We start from the raw sequence: 23,566 nt of genomic DNA, 5'->3' as shown, positions 1-23,566 counted from the left end.
ACCAGTATTACATGTATACTTGTATATCTTCAAAACAAAAGACAGATCTCGTAAGAAATTAACTTAAAGTTGGTTCTTCTTTGACTCATTTGGTAAAATCTGTGTTTAAATTATTAAATTCATGTATATTACCCGGGTAATATGGTGAAGACAGAGTATTAAGTTAGATTCAGAATTAGCGTGAACACATACAAGATTGTTAGTTATGCTAATAATGCCAGTCTTCAGCTATTGTGAAATACTAAATATTGTAAATAAGTACCGGTAGATTTTGAAATCCATTGTTTGTAATTTTTTAGCCACCAATAACTTACACACCTAGTCCTATACTTTGTTATACACTATACGCTATACACTTTGTTCAGCATTAACCAGAGGATTATGGCTTTCTTATCATGATGTGTGAATGTAACTTATTTGTTTGCTTGGGTTCAAACATTTTATTCAATTTGAATCAATTTAATGAGGGCACAAATTTGATGACTTATGTTTCCAAATGTCTTTGCAAGTGATTCAGTAGTATTGAACAAATCCCTCAGCTGTGTTTGTTCATTAAAGCAATATTTATGTTTATCATTCACACACTGAAAACATATACATTGTACATGTTTATGTAAAGTAATCATAGATTATGTATCTAACTATGTATGCCTTAGCAATGCAAAAATACTCATCTATGTAACCTTTTTTCTTGAGTATATTTAATTTTGTATATTTTTTTTGTATTCCAAAATAACCACACAAATATTTTATTTTTGTCTACAAAGAAGTATTTGTCTTGATTTTTGTTGAGTGTGTCTATATACATGTACATATAAGTATACTTGGGTGATGAAGAGTACATTACACAATATATGTTAATGATTGAATGTTTTTTCACTGACATCCTTTTTTTCTTTTTAAAACAATAAAAAGCAACAGTGCTATGGGTTATGTGAACAATGTAATTTTTGAAATGATAAAAAATACTACATGTGAGTGCACGTTAGAAAATGAACATTTTCTGGATGTGAACAGACTCTGATGTCAACAGTGCTTTTAGTTAATAGTGAAGCTTGCCAATATGTCATATACTTGTATGAAATACAAGTTATCATTTTGTTTTGTCATTTACATTGAAGAACAATTAGTCAAGCATAATGTTGGGTTATTTTTGTATTGTTTGCTTTATTTTATTAAAATGATGGGACCATATTTCATGCATGCGTGTAGATTTTAGAGTGATATGTCAAAAGATGTTCACAATACACATGGAATGTTTAATGAATTACTAAAACGTGATGTTCTGTACACTGCAGTAAGATTCAGTTAGATTTGGAGCTAGAAGAATTTCCTTAAAGATTGAAGAATCTTGTCCATTATCAGTAATATTTGTAGCATCTCAGAAAAGTAGAATTAGAAGTCTGGTAACTATTGAAATATATACTGTGTAAGTATTTTATTAAATTAGATTATGATGTTTTGAAAGAAACTTCACTTACTGAATACTGTAGAAGCACAGATTTTCGTGGGGATTAAATATCATTGATTTGTCAATTTGAAGGATTTGTGCATAATGTTTTTGTTTCAAAAGTTACCTTACTCAATATAAAGTCATATAAAAAAAAATTGTGTAGTACATGTATTCAATTTTGTTGATAATTGTAAGATATGAAATAAACACAATGGGATCCCCAACAAATATTTTTGTTTTTACAGTATTTAGCTAGTGTTGTTTTCTTTTATGTTATCTTTTGCCCAGGCTGGTGAGAGTAGATACTTTGTGTGTGACTGTACTTTTATATAGTATTGTTAAATAGTCTACTGCTCAATTCCATTGTTTTAATGTGAATTATTCAGCTGTGTGCAATACTTAATTGCTAACATGGTGTTGTATTTAAATGAAAATAAAGCTAATAACACTAATAGTCTTGAAATGTTATTCAAAGAAATGTTTGATTTAACGAATTACCATAATCTCAACACCGTATTGAGACCCTTTACAGAAATTATTGATGATCTCTGTGGTTCAATTGAAGATATACTATCATTTATTTGAAAAATTTCTTTAATTTATTTAACTGTTGCAGGCCTCAAAAGAAAATTCAGAATAGTAATGTTAAGAAAGCAAAACCAACATACAAATACTGTCCCAAAAAAAACCAAAAAGCGGTTAAATAAATTCAGTGATATGTGCAGGGTTAAAAAAGAAAATGAACACCTTGTAAACTAAGATACATAATTCTATAATCGTTTTTTGATTTCAATAAATGGTGTTTCCATGGTTACTAAAAATAGCAATTTCTTTGAATTACTTTTGAAAGACTCCTCCTTCTACAGTTTTGGTCTGATTTCAGTATAACATGGCACACAAGTACTACTACACTAAGATACATAATTCGATCTCTATCAGGTTTTATTATTTTGTTGAATGGTGTTGCTGTGGTAAATGCTACTCTTCCTACAGTTTTTGTCTAATTTCAATATAACTTGGCACACAAGTAGACAACACATAATTGTCTTTATTTTTTTTGATTTTGTTGAATGATATTGCCATGGTTACTAAAATAAAAAAAAATATGTAAAATTCTTTTAAAATGCTACTCTTTCTATAATTTTTGTCAGAAAGCAACGAACCTAGCCACAACAAGAGTCTAAATTAAGGATAATTTTTCTCTTTTTATTGCTATTTGGAGTCCAAGTGCTACTTTTATCTTCCTTTGGTAGGGTTTCATTTGTCATACCGGCGTACGCCGAATGCGCCGCTTGACCTTTCGTAACCTGGCTTGTTACTTCATTTGACCTGGGAAGGTTTGCCAGCGTACGCCAAATGCGCCGGTCTGAAATGACCGGCGAGGAGATCGCCGGTGTAACGTTGAATTTTGACCCGGGTTGAAAATTGACCCGGGGGTCATTTTTCAACGTTGAATACTGAGACTAAAGATGTTGAATTTAGACACTAATCCGTTGAAAACTGAGCCGGGTCGTGGAATTTTGATCATGAAACCGGTTCAAAATTCAACAGCATAAAAACACATATTTATCATTGGGTTTTCACTACTGTGACTTAATTCATAGGTATGAGGCCCCGTTTTGGTATTTACTGCAAAAAGTAATATCCCCTATTTGAATAAGTGATATCACCTGTTCCAATAGATGATATCACCTATTTGATTTGAATTTGTGATATCACCAATTCGAAAAGGTGGTATTGCCTATTCGAATGGGTGATATCTCCTTTTCCCGTCGAACAGCTGTAGTTTTATTTTGCTTACAAATTAATTTATTTCACTTATATATCATGTTAACAACAAGAAAATCGTAGAAAACGCATGAAAACTGGGTAGTCCAAATTTTCTTGGTTCCAGTGGTAATCTATATATTACAGGGAGCATTCACTATTGACTGTTGTAAAAAACTCAAATGGGTTATATCACCTTTACGAATAGGTGATACCACTTATTCAAATACGTGATAGCACTTATTCAAATAAGTGATATCACCTTTTATTCTAAGCTCTCTGACTTGATCACATGATTAAGTATATAACAGCATAAAGACTTGAGTTACTATTCATAGAATCTGAAATGCATATTGACTTCATGTTTTTTTTCTTGTGATCATATGCTATATTGCAAGAGTCCTTTAAGAAAATTTCATTAAAGTGAGTGACATCCCTCCCCCCTGCCTAGTTTTCTCATAGAACAAGTGTTAAAATGGAGATATTTTTTTTGTAAAAACAGAAATATTATTGATTTCTCATTTAAAGATAATACAAAGCATGACTTGATGTTTCTGAAAAAAAAATACTACAACTTGTATTAATATTTTTTAATGTTCCGTAATTGATGAGACGTAACAATGCCTTGAAGTCTTGAATTAGGATCTACTTGTGCTTATATTAAAACATATTGGATACCTTTGTCAAAAATTGATACGAGACATAATCAAATAATTAAATTAACATTCTAAATAACTAAATCCTCTATTATTACTCCATCAATGTATAAAACGAAACACATTTATTTAATATTAAACAGCAAAAGCTTAATTTATGCTGATCCCTAGTCTCTAAGTCTTGAAGAGAGAAAACTTATTTCCAAAATTTTCAAATTTTGTTTCGTCAATCTATGTGATAAAATGATTTATTTTCGATAATAATGTGAAACTTTACATTCCTATTTAATTGAGTTTACAACCAATTCTAGTTTAATTTGTCATATTTCCCACAATAAAATCATAGCAATTGTTGAAAAAAGAATAAAAAAAACATCGCATAGGAGATCATAGAGATAAAATTATGTAAATAAGATGAAAAGTTTATCGAATAGGAATCGTATTTTTTCGAATAGAAATGGATGCTTTCGAACAACAACTTTATTGCATATATACCAAATAATTATCGAATAAAAAAAAATAAAATTATCGAATAGGAATGACAAAATTAGCGACTAGCAACTGATTGTTTTAAATATAAATGACATCGAATAGGACACGCGTGTTTTCGAGAGAAAAAAATATGTAAATTTTATGATATATGAATCATATTGTCACATTTCCTGTAATTGGAATAGCAATTTATCGAATACAAATTACAAATAATGGAATAGAAATAACAAGTTATCAAATAGGTATCACATTCCATAGAATAAGAATGTTTTAGAATAAGAATAATCTCATTCTCAAGTTTATGGTCCGAAAGCGATCAATTTTCAAGCCGAGACAGTCTACTGACAAATAAGTTAATTGTTACAGGGATTTCAACAAATTATTTAAAGTAAGCATTACTTACATGCTATGGTCGCTATATTGCTCTTTTCACAAATATAACCTATCATTGGAATCATTTTCGTCGATGTGTTTCATTCTAATTTTTAGGCTATAAATTTTATTTTTATACTGAATTTGACTAGATGGGATGTTCCACCCACCTGATCAATATATATAGGGCTACTTTCTAGACTGCAGATTTTTAAGATTTTTGTTTAATGCCCTATTCGTTGTTTTGTAGTTATTTATGGATGCCATGGATTTTGGAAAGTATTGTCAAAAATAAAGTTGTCATGCTTGAAGATAACTAAAATCGCGCACTGTTCAAAATGTACATGTATACACGGGGTGATACTGTATGTTTATTTCTATTTTTGAAAAGAGAAAAAATTGAAACCGAAATATAAATAAAGTGATACTGATAAATCCCGAAAACAACTTCCCAGCTAAAAAAATGTTCAAACTTTGAGGTGGGGTCAATATTCAACAGGGTCAATTTTCAACTTGTTGACGTCATCAGGTGTAAGAAAAAAAAATCAAGCTGTTGAAAAATGACCCCGGGTATAAATTCAATGACTTTTGGTCTCAATATTCAACGTTGAAAAATGACCCCGGTTCAATATTCAACGTTGAAAAATGACCCCCGGGTCAATTTTCAACTCGGGTCAATATTCAACGTTACACCGGTCTTAGAAATATGGCGGGAAGAGAAAACAGCTGTGAAAATGCAGTTACTTTTTACCAAATCGACATGTTCTTTTTTTGTTTGCATATTTTAAGCAAATCTCTATTCATATATTCAGAATATGTTTTTATTTTCTGAAAAATAAATTTTTCATGAGTTCCATATCTTTTTTTAAAAATTGAATTTCGAATTATTCTACTAAGACATAATGTAACAAGAGGCCCACGGGCCTTATAGGTCACCTGAGTATTGTGTAACAACTTTCAAACAATTAAATTTGGTTCGTGTTTAAACCGGAGGCCATGAAATTCACAATTTACAATTTTGAAAGAGGCACCATTGCTTATCATAATTATTAACTTAGCATGCTTACTCTATTTACTTAATACCCAGAGGTAGATCAGAGTAACAGAGAAAATGCACTTCCACTTTATAACCAGTTGTGCACCTCACCCCAAAGGAACCACTGACCCAGGGCCATATATTTCAAAATTTTGCAAATTTTATCATAAAATGGTTGATTAATACCAAAGAGCAGATTTCAAAGCATTAATTTATTTTCAGGCTTTGTAACCCCCCCCCCCCCCCCACCTTTGACACTGGGGGCATTAAAAACCACTTTGCAAGATGCACCTTTCTTCATCATAAATATATATATACTTGGATCATTGGCTTAAAACCCAGAAGCAAAGAAAAATATTTACAAAGAATAAATGTATTTTTACTATATAATCAATAGAGCCCCGACTTAACACCAGAACCCCTGACCCTGGGGCCATAAAATTCACAATTTTGGAAGAGGCACTCTTGCTCATCATAACTATGTGCTTAGTTAGTTAATCTTATACCCAGGAGCAGAGAAGAAGATTTTCAAAGAAATAATGCATTTTCACTATATAATCTATAGGGCCCCGCCCTAACACCAGAACCCCTGACCCTGGGGCCATAAAATTCACAAATCTGGAAGAGGCACTCTTGCTCATCATAACTATGTGCTTATTTAGTGTATTTAATACCCAGGAGCAGAGAAGATTTTCAAAGAAATAATGCATTTTCACTATATAATCTATAGAGCCCCGCCCTAATACCAGAACCCCTGACCCTGGGGCCATAAAATTCACAATTCTGGAAGAGGCACTCTTGCTCATCATAACTATGTGCTTAATTTGTTTATTAAATACCCAGGAGCAGAGAAGAAGATTTTCAAAGAAATAATGCATTTTCACTATATAATCTATAGAGCCCAGCCCTAACACCAGAACCCCTGACCCTGGGGCCATAAAATTCACAAATCTGGAAGAGGCACTCTTTCTCATCATAACTATGTGCTTAGTTAGTGTATTTAATACCCAGGAGCAGAGAAGAAGATTTTCAAAGAAATAATGCATTTTCACTATATTATCTATAGAGCCCCACCCTAGCACTAGAACCCCTGACCCTGGGGCCATGAATTTCACAATTTTGGTAGAGGACTCAATGCTCATTACATTCATGCCAATAGTTTGCCTGCTTGATGTCCAGGAGTAAAGAAGAAGATTTTTAAAGATTTCATTAATTTTAGTGGTTTTGGCCCCACCCCTCAGGCCCCAGGGGGGCGGGGACCATGAAATTCTAAATTTTTGTTCCCCTGCACCCATAGATGCTGTATACCAAATTTGGTTGAAATTGGTTCAGTGGCTGAAAATGTTCAAATGTTAACACACGACGGACGACGGACGGACGAAAACGGATAGCAATAGGTCACCTGAGTTACTCAGGTGACCTAAAAAGTGATAAAACTTAATTAATTGATTAACAATTAGCTTTATTATTCATTTTTAAAAAATGTTTTCGCCGGTTTACTTCATTTGCCTCTTAGCCATTTTACACCGGTCATATGACCGGCGCAATTCGGCGTATGCCGATCAGTGACAAATGAAATTGGCCCTTTGTTAAAAGTACACCGGTAGAGCTACAGTCTCATCAGAGACTTCTGGTTTTTTTTTTTAATGTTATATTCACCCTCTTCATTGTGGAAGTATTCTAGACTATTCCAAAAAAATCTAAAGACTTTGCAATAAAAAAAGAAATACATTTACTTAGCTGAGTAATTTTATATCGATCGGGTTCAAACAATTTCTTGCATTTTTAACTAAATTGGTCGGGCGCGGTAATCCACGACAGGCTTTTGTACGGAAAATGTCTAAAGAAGAAAAATCAGAAAAAAGATCGAAAAGGGCAATAAGAAAGGAAGCAAGTGAGCATAAAAGAATAAAGCAAGATGCGATGATAAAGGTAGGCCTAGAAATTATGGCATTTGTTAGCTGATATTCTGCAACACGTGCTTATAGAATTTTGTAAGTCTCGAATTGCCTCAGTTCAGATTTGTAGGTTTTTAAAAATTATTCGCAAACTGATTTTTTTTTTTGTTAAACAAAGGAGTTGGATTGGGATTTGTTTTTGTGATGTGTAATTGATAACTAGGTTGAGTATGTTATTTTCAGGAGTCGAAGTTGAGCGCCAGTCTGTTTTATGCTGAGGAAGCAGAAGTTGATACTCGCTCTCCGGAGAAAGATGTGGAGATTTTCAAATCTACTTGTGCAGACATTCGACAAACAATGCTTGATATAAAAGCACTTAAAGATAAGAAAGCAGTGAGTTTCTTAAAATTAGGTTTAAAAATTACTGAAAGTAAATCTGAATTGTCAGAGGCCCAAAGATCATTATGGTTCTGCAGTCCCTCATTGGAGGGCGTATTACGCTTCGCTAGACAACACTGATTTATTATTCCTTCCTATTTTAGTCACATGATGAAATAGACGACAAAAGAGTCAGTGTAACGTTAGACTTCATCAATCTCAAGAAACTGAATCGACTTGCTCACGTCCGCTGTAAAAAAGTGAGGGAAAATACCAATGAGGTGAGTAAATTAAACTTATTGGACATCAATGCTACTTTGATTCACCTGTATAACTGCCCATTACAGGTATGACTGATTGATGTATGTTGTAGGCTAAACAGAGAATTGACCAGTACCATCTGCAGTTACAGAACCTCCTGTATGAAATCATGCACTTAGAGAAGGAGATCACTAAGTGTTTAGAGTTCAAGTTAGTTTTGATTTGTTTTGTTTTTTGAGAATTTATACCATTACAATTGTATTTCATCAACATTCAGATTGTAAATACTTGATAATAAAAAAAATTCTGTAACCTGTTTTTTGTAGTATTGTAAGAAACTGATGTTTTTTTTTTTTTAATTTTATCTAAGCTTTCAATAAACTTTTATTTTTAGGTCAAAAGATGAGGAAATAGAACTGGTTTCTTTGGAAGAATTTTATAAAACTGCCCCAGCTGACATATCACATCCTGTGAGTTTGTTTTGTATAATGTTTGCATGTATTAGTATTTTTTTGTACAAAAACATGCAAAACAGAAATACCTTTATACAATTCAGACATTTTTGTCTTTTAAGAACATTGTCTAGGTAACTAGATTTGATAAATAATTGTAAATTCATTTTGTTTATACTGATGAAAAAGTTCACACTTTTGAAAAAAAAAGTCATGAACATGAAGGCAATTATATGTGATTTTGTGAATTAGCTATAATTTTGTTTTATTTACAGGAGACAACTAAAACTGATCAACATCAACAGAGATTGGCCAGACTTGACTGGGAGCTGGAGCAGAGAAAACAGTAAGATACTTCCTGTTTAATAAGACACATGGAATCATCTCATTTTCCCCAATTAATTTATTATATTTTCCACTTTCTCTGAATTTAAGTACATTCACAAAGTACATACTGTACATATTGGAGGGAGATTAAATTTCATCTATTTCATTGTTAACAATTATCAACAAAAATAAATGCAAACGGAACTGTTTTGGATGACAGATCAATGAAATTTTATCCCCACAAAAATTTGTGCTTCTACAGTTATTGGATCTTAGTTTTACTTTTACATAATGAATGGAAGACAATTACATGGTTGGAGGTCCTTGTTGAGTCATTTTCTAAAATGAACATGATTTTGTAGACTTGCAAAGAAATTAAAAGATTCAAAACAAAGTAAAGAAGGTCTGGCTCATGAAATAAAGAGCAAACAGGAGTATCTGGAAAATTTACAACCCAAACTGAAAACAGTCTTAGAGGTAGGAGTCTGCGATTGTGTGAAAGTTGTAGTTACTGATGATAGAGAATGCCTTCCATCTTGATTTTAGCCAAATAAATCACTAGTTGGGACTGACATATTGAGTTGTTTATCAACAGTCAACCAAGCCAGTGCAGGAGTACTTGGACATGCCGTTTGACCAGATCCGAGAGGAACAGGAAACAGCCCGACATCTGCCACCCCCGCTTTACGTCCTGTACATGCAGACCTCGGCTTACAGACAAGCTTGTGGTAAATAAGTCTCTACCTATAACACCTTTACATTATGTTTTCGGATAATGATAGCTGTTATGTCAAGCAGATGTTTCAAGAAGTACATTTGCACTAGGTTTACCTCCACATGATTAAAGAATAAAGTTCTAATTACTTGTACAGTGAACTTCATGTATTTTTATGTTTATTTGATTTTTATGCCCCCCTTCGAAGAAGGGAGGGCATATTGATTTGCTGCAGTCTGTCGGTCGGTCAGTCTGTCTGTCAGTCCACTTAGTTTCCGTTCATTTTCTTCACAACTGTTGCACATACTGAAATGAAATTTGGTATACAGATATATCAGATGAATATCTAGGTCAAGTTCTGTTTTGGGTACGATCGCACCATTTTTGACAGAGTTATACCCCTTGGACTTAGGAAATTCCAATTATTTGCAGCTTCCATTCATTTTCTTTACAACCATTGCAAATACTGAAATGAAATTTAGTATACAGATATATCAGATGAATATCTAGGTCAAGTTCTGTTTTGGGTATGATCGCACCATTTTTGACAGAGTTATGCCCCTTGGACTTAGAAAAATTCCAATTATTTGCAGTTTCCATTCATTTTCTTCACAACCATTGCACATACTGAAATGAAATTTAGTATACAGATATATCAGATGAATATCTAAGTCAAGATCCGTTTTGGGTACAATCGCATTATTTTTGACAGAGTTTTGCCCCTTGGACTTTGAAAAATTCCAATTATTTGCAGTTTCCGTTCATTTTCTTCGCCGAGGTTGCACATACTGAAATGAAATTTAGTATACAGATTTATCAGATGACTTTCTAGGTCAGTTTCTGTTTTGGGTACGATGGCGCCATTTTTGACAGAGTTATGCCCTTTTGGACTTTCAAAAATTCCAATTTGGGGGGAGGGGGCATAAGTGTTTTACAAACATCTCTTGTTTACCTTTGTTATTTCAAATGGGTGGATATCTCGAAGCATAATCTTGATTCAAGGTTTCAATGTATGTAAGTTGTCAAGTATAATAATCTATGTGTATTTCAGACAAAGATCTTCAGGTCAGCATCATTGGAGATTTAGAGGCCGCTAAAACAAACAAGTCCAGATCCCAGGTTGTAGGTAAGCAGTTTCCTATATATTTTGTCCATTGTACAGTGTAGCTTACATGGCTATAGACCCTTTTCCTATGACATATTTTGCCTAGGAGTTATTCCCCTTAGCCGCCATCTTGTAGGGCAAAGTAGTGAATTTACCTCTTTAAGCAACCAATTTTAAATAGGCAGCAAGAAAAATATGTTGGAAAATATTTACAATTTTAAAATCATGAATTAATAGAAGCCTTGACAAACGTATATTATAAGAAAAATAGTGTTATCTTTACCACAGTAAACAGTATTATAACAAATTGAACTTGGTTGAATAATGAAGGGATCTGGATATGTTGCACTACAATATGGCAGCTAAGGGGAATAACTCCTAGACAAAATATGTCATAGGAAAAAGGTCTATTGTTCCATTATTATCTGTTGTACAGTGTAGCTTACATGGCTATTGTTCCATCATTATCTGTTGTACAGTTTAGATTTTACGATTGTTGTTTGATTTTCCAGAGGAGGAGAGTGACAGTGACCAGGAGGAACAAGAGCATGCCAAGAAATCAGTGAGTAGAAAGCATTGATACAAATAATATAGACATGAACATACATGTAGGTCATTTATCACATTGTTTGAATGATCTTTTAAAATGAAACAGAAAAGAAGAAGGAAGACACAGGATAGTCGCGTGGAGGAACGCAAGCAGAAAGCTCTGAGAAAGCACCCTCTGGCGGTCAAACTGGACATCAACTGTAAAGGTACCAAAAATCCCTGGTTATTGTTGTACTAGAAGCTGTCTAGAAATCTTCACACAAAATATGCATCAATTTTAGTAATATTATTTTTATTTTTGACAGATGGGAACAGTTTACACTTGACCTTTCACTTTCTGTTGACCATGAGAATCATCACTGTCGATATCAACCTGACTCTGGCTGAGAATAACGTGACTTCCATCTCCGGGAGGTGAGGTTACTTAATTTTATTGTGATCAGTTGTAGATATAACAAAAATAATAACGGAACTTTTCAGTAGTGTCTTGAGATACTGTCAAAGGAATTGATAGTAACATTTGCAGTGTTTTTTATTCAGTGTTTCAGTAGAATTTGTCTTTTCTTCAAGGTACTGTAGCTTTGTTCTTTTTGCACCATAGCTGTTTTCATTGTTTAATAATCTTTGCTAACTAAAGCAAATTTTCTTTCTGCAAACTAAAAAGAATTTCTTGAATATTTTGTTGTCAAGAAGCAGTTTTCACAAACTAAAATTATAAATCTTTGACAAATTAACTAGAGTTAATATTTGTGAATAGATGTTACCGGTAAACGTATATTCAAAAACTTTTTTTGCAGAAAAAAAGGTTGGCGGAGAGCTTATCATTTGTTCCTTTCTTTGTTAACTAACTTTGTAATATACTATTATTAATATGCCTTGTTTAGCATTTTTTTTTACAAGTTCAGTGCCATGCAGAAAAATTTTTTTTGATTCTGCTCTCAAAACTAGTTCTACCTAACATATTGAAAGTGTTTTATTCTTCATGTAATTGTTATAAGTATGAAAACAGGTAATTTATTTCAGAATTTCTATTTAAATCTGAGTTATTTTGTTTCACACAGTGATCTTTTGGCACCAAAGTCCATTCTAACTGATCTTTACCCTGGTGACCATGGCAACACCTCCCCTAACCCAGCCAATCAGTATGAGCTACGCAAGTTAGGGTATGTTTCAGAAGATGAATTGCTGTTAAGCATTATCAAAAAACTTGAATGGAAATCTGTTTTGATGAAAAATTGAATGTGTGTAATTTACAGCATTAGTACTATATATACAGTATCTTCCAATCTTTGATTTCAGACTGAAGGATTTCTCGAGCTACATCTCAGATGTAGGTCGGCCATACTTGTGGGCTCAGTGGTTAGGAGGTCTACAGTTTCTGGAAAACAATGCAGTCAACACCCCAGAGGAGGACATCAGCTTCTCTCACATGCAGGAGACGATTAGACGACTGAAACGACGAGTTCGATCCAGACTCTGTCTGATGAAGCAAACAGCAGCATTTGGTGAGGGTTTATAAATATACATGCGCCAAATGAATTTAAAAAAAAATATATGCTTATTATATATATATATGCTTGCGCATTGCAAACACTACAGTCATTTTATTGTTGAAAAAAGGTTGCAATTTAAAAATAGCTGTTTCTTTTTGCCACCATTTTATTTTTGCCCCATTCGCCCTAATCACAGGAGGGCAAATTTAAAACGGGGTGAATTCAAAAAAACATAGTATGATTTCTTTCAAAGAATTGTAACTGGGCGAATTTAAAACGGGGCAAAATATTTTTTTAGTGTGAAAGGGTAAAAATAACCCTGTATACAGTTATCTCAATAAACACAAATATAAACGTGTTTTAATATGGAAGTACATGCACAGTAATAGAAGAAAATGAAAAAGTTTATCTAGTCCATTTATCCCTCACAGAAACTGGAAATGTGGTGGTGGATCCGGAATATCAAGGCCTGTTTCCTAGTAAGATCGTGTCTCGGTTGACATCCTGGAAGAGGACGACATACGAGGACTTTGCGGCGCTGCCGTACACCGAGGCCCTGGTGACAGACGGGGTGGTGGAGGAGTCAGACATTTTCTTCACAGCTGTCGTTGACAGGGGATCTGGTACCTTAATCTTCTATAATATTGTCTTCATAAGATGTTGTTTGAAGCTCTTAAGTTACACTTTGTAGATTTTGATGTTTTACATTGGTACATTTAAAATTGAATTTGAGTCCTTTAAGTGCAAGTTAATATTCATAATCATTTACTTGAACCATATTGAAAAAAAAAGTTGAATGGATGCATGAATTTAATTGAAGTTTTATTTTTGAGTATTGTACACAGACAATATTTTGGGTTTTTTTTCAATTTTTTTTTAAGTAAATGACATATATATTTATAATTTTGTTTTTAATATGTATTTTATAATTTTGTTGATAGCTAAGATGACAGCCCAGGTGGTGATGACCCACGACTACCCTAAGGTGGCCCCACTGTTTACTGTGTCAGTGTTATGGCAGCATGAGAGAACAGCAATGACTGATGAACACATCAAAGTAAGAACATGAACTCATCAAAGTAAGAACATGAACACATCAAAGTAAGAACATGAACACATCAGAGTAAGAATAAGAACACATCAAAAGAAGAACAAAATTATAACATCAAGGTTTTATATAAGTCTATAAATGTTTACATACGACAAATACATGTATAATTTATGAGACATTTTGAAGACAGAAGGTGATGTGAGTGCCAAGTAGGTTTAGAAAGGAACTCTAGCTAGAGAAAGCTAAAGGTTCAAATGTCAGAAGATTCCTTAAGATTGCACATTAATTGCATTAAATCATTTTAGGCTAAAAAAGAGTGAAGGAGATGTTTTAGAACTTTAGTGTGACACTTTTATTTATAGCTTTAATAGGGAAGCTAAAGCCTATAAAACTGTGTTTCAATTGAAACAGGAAAAATGTGATATGTTGTAAACAATTTCCACCTTTAAACAGGAAATGGAAGAAGAAGTGAACGTTCACCACGAGGAGCTGATGAAGACTAAGTCATGTGACACAATTCTGTCCAATCAGATGCAGCGACTGTTGATGTGTTTAGACATCTATCTGGAGACAGAAGCCTCAGGGTCAGAGGAGGAGGGCCCCAGGGAAATCTCCAAGGAGAAGATCTACAACAGGATGCTCAGGTGTGTCACACTGAGAAAATGTACTTGCAGATGATAGAATTTTGTAGGAGTACATTATTTTTCATATATTTACGTAGGATCATCTAATTTTTCTGATTACTTTTTTTGCTAGCTGCAGAACTGTAGCTCTCTGAAAAAAATATATTGACAGACCAGAGAGCCCGAGTGCCACCCATTAAAAGAACTGTATATTTATTGCGCACAAAAAAGTGTTTCGAGATTCATTTCTCCATGTTTTTAAACTGTCATCTTAAAATATTACTAACCGTGTGTTTCTAACCGTATTCTTTGACTGTTTCCACAACAAAACATTCCTTATAATTGTTGTTAACCTAGCCACCTGGCCTTGAAATTGAGATCATTGAAAATTTCATCTATTTACACTGCCATTTTGGTCTGCAAGATAATTCGGTCCAACGAGCTTCGTGCAGATGTACTGGATAGAGGAGTAAGGAATTTGTTGAAATCTGTCTTTTTTTGCGATTGAGGTAAGAATCTGGAAGAAATAATCCAGAATTAAGCAGAACTTTTTGTGCACAATATAGTTTTTACAATGGGTGGCACTGTGGCTCTACGGTCTGTCATATTTTTTTTGAGAGCTATAGTTCTGCAGCTATTTTTTTTGCAAAATAGTTTTCCAAAGTAAGTTTTGTATTAATCTCTGGACATGCTGTAAACCAATAATTATTCATGATTCTTCTGTTTGGAATCCATCTGTGACCATTATATTGCGACTACATAATTACAGTATCTGGGTGGAAAAATTGGTTTGTGTCAATAAATATTCATTGAAAAAAAAGTGGTGAAGCAAGTGGAAACATCTCACTTGCAAATAAAAGTTGGTTGACAGTATTTGAAAAGACGCAATTAAAAATCATTTGCGTCAAAGTATCCATTTTGTCCATTTTTTTTAGCCTATTATAACTTTTAAATTGAATTGCATTGATAACTCTTGCTAAAACATGTATTGCTATCCTTCAGAATTATACAGTCAATCTGATTGGTTTAGAGTATGTCATGTGAGAGGAGACAATTCAAGATGTCTCCCTCATGTGCAGTGTGACAACTATATTGTCTCCCTTCCAATGACAATCACAAGCACCCTCGTGAGACAACTCTACTCAGATCTGATTATGTGTGATGTCTCCCTTCTAACCAGTCCACAATTGTATTATAAATTTTAAAATTTCTATATTTGACAGAGGACCCAGTAGAAGCAAGCCCTACAGATACTGCCCAGACATAGGAATCTTTACACACAGATGAAGTCTAATACAAACCTAGGCTACTCTTTCATTTTGTTCCACGGGAAATCAATGTATTCTCTCTTCATAAAATGACACTGAGGAAATGATTATTTCTGATTCTGTTGTGTTAATGTTAGCAGTATCATGTTACGTATCAAAATTTAAAGATTGAAAACAATTCGAACAGAACAAGTTTCGCCATTGCATTTACAAAACATGAAAGATAAATCTTATCTGTAATAAAGAAAGTGAAAAATAAAAATTTGGAATATTGGCAATGCCCCAATAGTTAGATACTTTTAGTGAATCATATACTAGAACATGTATTGGAAGAATGTTTACATTGTGTTTTATTTTCAATTGAATACAAATAAATTGGCACATTTCAATGATACACTGTGTCTTTGTCCTCTTTGGAAGAGATATATCTAGCTCATTATGTAATTATGTCCACAGCCTATGGATGAGACGATTTGTATAATCTCTGATGGACACTATTTTGGAGCGTTAGGATTGAATGCTAACTCCTCCGGAGGTAGAGAGGGCACCTGGTCGTCTTCTTTATCTCGAGATCCGTGTTTCAGCATGCGTGTGAATTCCTTGTAGTCAAAGAGACCCTTTTGTATGGGAGCCCCGTGAAATAGATCTTCCACCATATCATCTGTCCAGCGCTCACCCATTGTCATCAGACATTCCTTCAGATAATCTTCTTGTATCAAACCTAAAGCAAGAAAATGAAAGGGAGTGGATCAGAGCACTTGGCAAGCAAAGATGATTTTTTTTCTTTCCAGTAAAGATAAAAAAATATCTTGTTGCTCCATAACATTGTTGGATATCCACGGGTGATTTTGTCCTTTACTCATCACTTGGTGGACTGATAATTACTAGTACATGTATTATAAGACAAGATCACCGATAGGGATTCGACAATGGCTCCAGAAAAAAGAATGGTACTCTGCTTGAAGTATTTACTATGATGGCCAATCTTGTAATAATTTTATAATCTATTTGTTACATAAGTAGGAAGATAAGTGACTAATTTGACTAAGGTTCAATTTTTCAATACCTGAATCGTTGATGTCGAAGCAAGCGAAGGCGTTTTGTATGACGTCCTCTGGGTCTGTGCCTGTCAGTTTCTCGCCGAACAGAGTGAGGAACATGGTGAAGTTGATTGGTCCCGGGGCCTCCGTGATCATCTTCTCCAGGTACTCGTTAGACGGGTCCTTACCTAGTGACGTCATCATTTCCAGCAGGTCCTCCTTGTCGATGTAGCCGTCACGGTTCTGGTCTATCATGTTGAAGGCTTCCTGTTTAAAATTGAAATTCACAGTAAAATAAAAGATCAAAACCTAGAGCATTGTGAATTTGTAATTAAAGCCGAGATTGTCTTGACTATCTTCACCAGTGAAGGCAACACTCTATATAAATAAATTATATATCCAGCCGAGATTAAAGACATTGGCACAATTTCGTTCATCTTCACATTTCACGGAAATTATTACTGTCTTTTTTTTTTTTGCGTTTTGTATTTAGCAAATTGATCAGAATGGTGAGAATGCAGAATATTATTTTGTGTCAAAAATATGGTCACAATTTCTCACCATCCAGGCAATTTAGTTACGCAGAACTTTCTCAGGTGTGACCCTTTGAGGTTTCTGTTGGAAAGTGAATACCAGTAGTCGGGGGTTGGCTTACAGGATCAAGATTTTTTTTAACTGATCTCATTTTTTGGATAATTCGATCGGCAAAGTACAACTCATGCAAATCACTATTGGAGACAATTGTGATGACAGCTTTGACGATGGGTCTTACGTTGTTTCTTTCTTGAAAGCTGGTCAACGTCAATATGTATACTTTGTATAATAACTGATCTTAACCTTTAACTTTCTAGTAACATGATTCTGCTTATGCCAGATTGTTAGTTTATATATACGTGGTTCTTTCAACAGAATTTACCCTCAGCATACTCTCCCTTTCACTGTGCAACAGCGATCACAGGCACATGAAATTTGGACTCCCCTATCCCTTAGAATAAAATAAAAGCGAAGAAAACAGCAGAAAACTTCTCAAAATTTTGAGATTTCAACCAACACATCCATAATCTGTTCTATTCAAGCAGATGGCACTTTTTCTAGAGACAGGCTATGCATGGTATGATGATTTTATTATTAATAATAAAAAAAATTCAAATTGTTCACGGAAAACGCTTAAGGGAATACCGTATCAATCGATTAGAATGAATTAATTTAACCAAAACATTTTTTGATTATTGCTATAATTTGGAAAGGCCAAACGTAAAATAAAATGCGAGAGAAGAATAAATATGCTTGATTGGGTTTTAGTATGATTCATGTCATGCCTTTTCATGTGGTCAGGTGATATGTATGTAAATGCATACATGCGTATTCGAATCATTCTACCGCTTCTCAAAACTTGTAGTATGAAGGCGTGTTTATATATGCAAACGTAATTGTTCTGTAATCATGTTGACATAATATTATGTTGTTTGATTGAGTGTAATGATGATACTCCAGTAGTTGGATACAAATGTCATGCGTTCTTTGAATACTAAGTACATGTTACGACTAATGTTGCTGAAAAAATATTTCAGCAAGCAGCATTCCAAAATGATGTCTTTTGTTATCATCTAAGTATAGTTAGTTTGAATTCGGACGACATTAATTGTTAGAGGAAATATATAATTTGTATTTCTCTCAGAGAGAGAAATAAATTATCTAGATTAGTGATAGAGATGGAAGCGAGAGATTACAAGCTTAAAGAATGCGGGATGAGGATATTTAAGAATTGACCTAATAGTAATACCTTGAATTCCTGAATCTGGGCCTGATTAAACATGGCAAAAATATTGGACGTGGCCCTCTGGGTCCTGGCCCGGTGCTTCTTTTTGGACTTGGTACTCGACATTTTTATCTGAAACAAAAAATAAACTAGACAAAGGATCCGATATCAGTACCGTATCACATAGACACAGATTGATACAGGTCTGAATATACAAGACTTGGGGAATTTCTAAGGTGTGCCAAGATTACCAATATTGGTCCGATTCCTGTATTTACTTGAATATGAAGTTTAATCAAGTTTAGTGGAACGAAAGAAATTCGTCATGGTTTTTGGAAAATTGAATAAATTGATACCTTAGAGATCCTGGGAAATAAGATGTCCGACTTCTTTATCTGACAGCCGGTGTACAGCTTCCGACAAAAACAACAACAGCAGCTGTAAGGAACATTGGTAAAGCTGATGCACGCGCATAATCAGCGTTATTGTAGCTCTATACAGGGTGAGTCAAAAATGGGCGAGGAAACCTCTGCTGAATCACCGGAGAAATTGATGTTTTCCTAAAGTATCGTAGACCGTTTCCTATCTTCTTCCGAAATATGACAAGCATGCTATTTGTGATGATGAACTAAAGAACTGATGAAAAAGTCGCGGATCAGATCAATGTCAGAGGATAATACCGGTATACTCGTATCTAAAAGGGTTCCAATCTTAAACAAGAGGCCCAGGGGCCACAGCGCTCACCTGAGCACATCGGGCTTGAATTTACTACCCCCCCCCCCCATTCCAGGCGTTCATCATTTCAACAAACTAGAATCTACACTACCTGAGGATGATTCCATATAAATATCACTAATCATAGCTTTGAAATACTTGAAAAGCAGATTTTAAAAGGTTTCCCTACATATCCCTATGTAAAACTTGGGTCGGCCATTTTGGCCCCACCCTATCCCCAGGGCCGGAGGTCATGATTTGAACAAACTTGAATCTACACTACCTGAGGACGATTCCACATGAGTTTCATCTTTCCTGGCCCTGTGATAATTGAGAAGGATTTTTAAAGATATTTCCAATATATTCCTATGTAAAACTTGGGTCGGTCATTTTGGCCCCACCCTTGCCCCGGGGGTCATGATTTGAACAAACTTGAATCTACACTACCTGAGGATGATTCCACATGAGATTCATCTTTCCTGGCCCAGTGGTTCTGGAGAAGAAGATTTTTAAAGATTTTTCTTATATATTCCTATGTAAAACTTGGGTCGGCCATTTTGGCCCCACCCTTGCCCCAGGGGTCATGATTTGAACAAACTTGAATCTACACTACCTGAGGATGATTCCACACGAGTTTCATCTTTCCTGTCCTAGTGGTTCTTGAAAAGAAGATTTTTAAAGATTTTTCCTATATATTCCTATGTTAAACTTGGGTCGGCCATTTTGGCCCCACCCTTGCCCCAGGGGTCATGATTTGAACAAACTTGAATCTACACTACCTGAGGATGATTCCACTTGAGTTTCATCTTTCCTGGCCCAGTGGTTCTTGAGAAGAAGATTTTTAAAGATTTTTCATATATATTCCTATGTAAAACTTGGGTCGGCCATTTTGGCCCCACCCTTGCCCCAGGGGTCATGGTTTGAACAAACTTGAATCTACACTACCTGAGGATGATTCCACACGAGTTTCATCTTTCCTGTCCTAGTGATTCTTGAGAAGAAGATTTTTAAAGATTTTTCCTATATATTCCTATGTAAAACTTGGATCGGCCATTTTGGCCCCACCCTTGCCCCGGAGGTCATGATTTGTTCAAACTTGAATCTACACTACCTGAGGATGATTCCACTTGAGTTTCATCTTACCTGGCCCAGTGGTTCTGGAGAAGAAGATTTTTAAAGATTTTTCCTATATATTCCTATGTAAAACTTGGGTTGGCCAGTTTGGCCCCACCCTTGCCCCAGGGGTCATGATTTGAACAAACTTGAATCTACACTACCTGAGGATGCTTCCACATGAGTTTCATCTTTCCTGGCCCAGCGGTTCTGGAGAAGAAGATTTTTTAAAAATGCCATTAATTTTTAACAAATTCATGATTATCTCCCCTTGGAAAAGGGCGTGGCCCTTCATTTGAACAAACTTGAATTCTCTTCACCTAAGGATACTTTGTGCCAAGTTTGGTTGAAATTGGCCCAGTGGTTCTTGAGAAGAAGATGAAAATGTGAAAAGTTTACGACAACGACAACGACTACGACGACAACGACGACGACAACAACGACAGACAACGGACAAATTTTGATCAGAAAAGCTCACTTGAGCCTTCGGCTCAGGTGAGCTAAAAAAACTTTTAAAATACAGTTATATAAACTAGAGGTACTATGAGCACTGAGCTCACTAAATGATACCCCTGCCTCCCATATGATTATAGGGAAAGTCCACGTTTTGCTCTGGGAGACCCAAAATAAGTGTCGGAACAAAAGGTAAAATAGGAGGTGCACAATGGCATTATGTAATACAGAATCTATTAAAGTTATTGGAGGATTTGCGGATAAGAGATGGACACCCTTCAATATTATAAAATGAATGATGGCAGTGTCCATGTTTGCCGTGGGAAACCCGAAATATGTGTCTGATCAAAAAGTAAAATAGGATGTGCACAATGGCAATATGTAAAATAGATTCTGTGAAAGCCTCATTAAATTTTATTTAGTGGTATCAGAATTGCGGATAAGAGATGCATGTTTAGGGACCCCAAAGCGTAACAGACGAACGGAAGGACGTCCGGACAGACGGACGGACATTCCGATCACTATATACCCTTCAACTTTTCAAGAGGGGGTATAAAAGGGTTATCATGACCTACATGTACTTTTGAAGTTTTATAACTTTATATACACTGTACATGTAAATATTTTTGGTTCTAATTGGCTTAGAACCATCAATCTTTTTCAGTTGATGTATCTTTGGTCCTTTGAGAGTGTCTTATAAAAAGTAGGTCATCGTAACCTACTTTTGAAATTTTATGGCTATATTTAGATATTCCAGGTCCAGTAAGAATCATCAATTTTTTAGGCATCTTGGGTACTCGGAGGGTTTTAACCGAAAATTAGGTCACTGAGACCTACTTTTGAATTTATAGCTATATTCAAATATTTCAGGTACTTAATGGCTTAGAATCACCAAACTTTGTCAATTGATGCATCTGGGGTCTTTAGAGAATGTCAACCAAAAACAGGTCACTAGGACTAATTTTTTTTTTAATTTATGGCTATATTTACATATCTCAGTTACTACATGTAATTGGAATAGAATCATCGAACTTTGTCAGTTGATTCATCTTGGGTTGACGGAGAACGTCATCTGAAAAGTAGGTTACCATGACCTGCTTTTAAAATCTAATTTCATTTATGTTAGTTGATACATCTTTGCTCCCAAGAATGTGTTATCATAAAAGTAGGTCAAAGTGACCTATTTTTGGAATTTTGAGGCAATATCTAAATATTTCAAATATCAAGTCTTAAAATCATCAAAATCTGTCATTTGGGGGTCTTGAAGAATGTTTACCAAAAGTAGGTCACTGTGGCCTACATATAGAATCTTACGGGTTTATCTGAATATCTAAAATAATAAGGGGCTTTATCCAACTTTGTCAGTTGATTCATCTTGGGTTCTAACAGTGTTTTAATCAAAATGTAAGTCATGATGGCCTACTTCTGGAATTTCAAGGCTTTACAGGATACTTAGAGGCTTCAAATAGAAGTAATTGGTTAACAAATGTACAATTTATCAAAAGAGTGATTCAAGGCCCTTTAAAAACCTACCCTAGTCATAATTTTGTTAGCTAGGTCTTATTACACTGTAAATCACTTAAACAAGACGCTGAGCGTCTGCTCAATAAGCTCTGCTAAAAAAGAACAAAGACTTGAAAATGCATTTATTTAATAATGTATAAAAAAAATCAACATAGTATACAAATTTTGTTACTTTTGATAGAAATGAGATGAAAACGATGTTGTCATTGTTATCTTTTCCTGAAATTCAAGATTACATCAAGATATCATCAGTGATTGTTAGTACCTGCCAGCTCAAAAAAAAAAAATTAAAATACTCAATGCAAACTTGTAAAAATTGCCACACAAAACGTAGTGATATTTATTTAGTAAACATTACAGTTATATTTAGTAACAGTACAGATAAATTTGTAGAATACATTTAATCTCATTTTTCTTTTGATTTTTAACTAAATATTAAAAATGGTTGTTCAGGTGGCCCTAAAATCAAATGATTTTTTAACTTTGAGAAAATAATGTAAAGGTGTAAATTTTGAGATCAGTTTATTTTCAAGATAGGGTACCAGCAATATTTTCCCAGGAAAACTTTTCAAAGAGACAATGAAGTATTAGTGAAAAGTACTCATTTTGCTTACTTATATTAGGAAAATACATGATTCCTTCACTTTAGTCAAGTATATACCTAATCAAACTTGATACTAGCACTGCTAAAGCTTGGATTTATACCAAGTTTAAAACAACAAACAAATTGTACATAATGGATATAAACATGTTTATAAATATCTTTACAAATATTTTACAATGCAATGGAATAAAACTAAATGTACCCTGAAAATATGCAGAGACAAATCTATACATAGCATATTAAAAAAAACAATTGAAAAAATTCTACAGATTCAACTGCTACTTTTACTGTTGTAAAAATTGTATTTACAAAAATGTAATTTTTGTACAGAATCACTTTTAAAAATGTTTGAAGCAGATTTACAAGAATATATCATAATGCATATGCCACTCTTTTCAGATTCATAAGAAATATTTACTGAAATATGAATGAAAACTATTTCCTTTTTCTTTGTTGACATTAG

At 34.2% G+C, this 23,566-nt stretch overlaps 2 protein-coding genes across 3 annotated transcripts; one reads left to right on the top strand and one right to left on the bottom strand.

Annotated features, from left to right (window-relative positions):
* Nucleotides 1-7,582: 7,582 nt before the first annotated feature.
* LOC134242199 (THO complex subunit 5 homolog) lies at nucleotides 7,583-16,290 on the top strand. Of its 2 annotated transcripts, XM_062724274.1 has the most exons (19): nucleotides 7,583-7,708; nucleotides 7,918-8,067; nucleotides 8,217-8,333; nucleotides 8,426-8,523; nucleotides 8,708-8,783; nucleotides 9,041-9,111; nucleotides 9,455-9,569; nucleotides 9,688-9,820; nucleotides 10,859-10,933; nucleotides 11,425-11,474; nucleotides 11,568-11,667; nucleotides 11,767-11,875; nucleotides 12,002-12,031; nucleotides 12,523-12,624; nucleotides 12,761-12,966; nucleotides 13,386-13,577; nucleotides 13,896-14,011; nucleotides 14,459-14,649; nucleotides 15,852-16,290. In XM_062724274.1, exons 1-19 carry the CDS (start codon nucleotides 7,613-7,615, stop codon nucleotides 15,913-15,915), a joined length of 2,091 nt encoding a protein of 696 aa, XP_062580258.1. In that variant the 5' UTR covers nucleotides 7,583-7,612; the 3' UTR covers nucleotides 15,916-16,290. The 2 variants fall into 2 exon arrangements, with proteins under 2 accessions (XP_062580258.1, XP_062580259.1); XM_062724275.1 differs by lacking the exon at nucleotides 12,002-12,031.
* On the bottom strand, nucleotides 16,223-18,823 carry LOC134242200 (myosin regulatory light chain 12B-like). Its single transcript, XM_062724276.1, has 3 exons — nucleotides 18,720-18,823; nucleotides 16,963-17,203; nucleotides 16,223-16,617 (listed from the first exon to the last, which is right to left on the bottom strand). The coding sequence occupies exons 1-3, from the start codon at nucleotides 18,819-18,821 to the stop codon at nucleotides 16,391-16,393; spliced, it is 570 nt and encodes a 189-aa protein (XP_062580260.1). The 5' UTR covers nucleotides 18,822-18,823; the 3' UTR covers nucleotides 16,223-16,390.
* Nucleotides 18,824-23,566: the final 4,743 nt, after the last annotated feature.

The sequence above is a fragment of the Saccostrea cucullata genome, unplaced genomic scaffold (assembly GCF_032062105.1).
Source record: "Saccostrea cucullata isolate Sc308-1 unplaced genomic scaffold, CSIRO_AGI_Scuc_v1 ctg489, whole genome shotgun sequence".
NCBI lineage: Eukaryota > Metazoa > Mollusca > Bivalvia > Ostreida > Ostreidae > Saccostrea > Saccostrea cuccullata.
Note: the sequence above shows the minus strand (reverse complement) of the source record. Positions and strands in the feature narration are given on the sequence as shown.

Bases quoted from the DNA above. Each gene is read 5' to 3' on its own strand.
- LOC134242199 (XM_062724274.1), top strand. From the start codon at position 7,613: ATGTCTAAAGAAGAAAAATCAGAAAAAAGATCGAAAAGGGCAATAAGA. The intron at 8,784-9,040 runs GTGAGTTTGTTT...TTTTATTTACAG, and splicing joins CAGCTGACATATCACATCCT to GAGACAACTAAAACTGATCA. The intron at 10,934-11,424 runs GTAAGCAGTTTC...TTGATTTTCCAG, and splicing joins GTCCAGATCCCAGGTTGTAG to AGGAGGAGAGTGACAGTGAC.
- LOC134242200 (XM_062724276.1), bottom strand. From the start codon at position 18,821: ATGTCGAGTACCAAGTCCAAAAAGAAGCACCGGGCCAGGACCCAGAGG. The intron at 17,204-18,719 runs GTATTACTATTA...AATTTTAAACAG, and splicing joins CCCAGATTCAGGAATTCAAG to GAAGCCTTCAACATGATAGA. The intron at 16,618-16,962 runs GTATTGAAAAAT...TTCTTGCTTTAG, and splicing joins CTTCGACATCAACGATTCAG to GTTTGATACAAGAAGATTAT.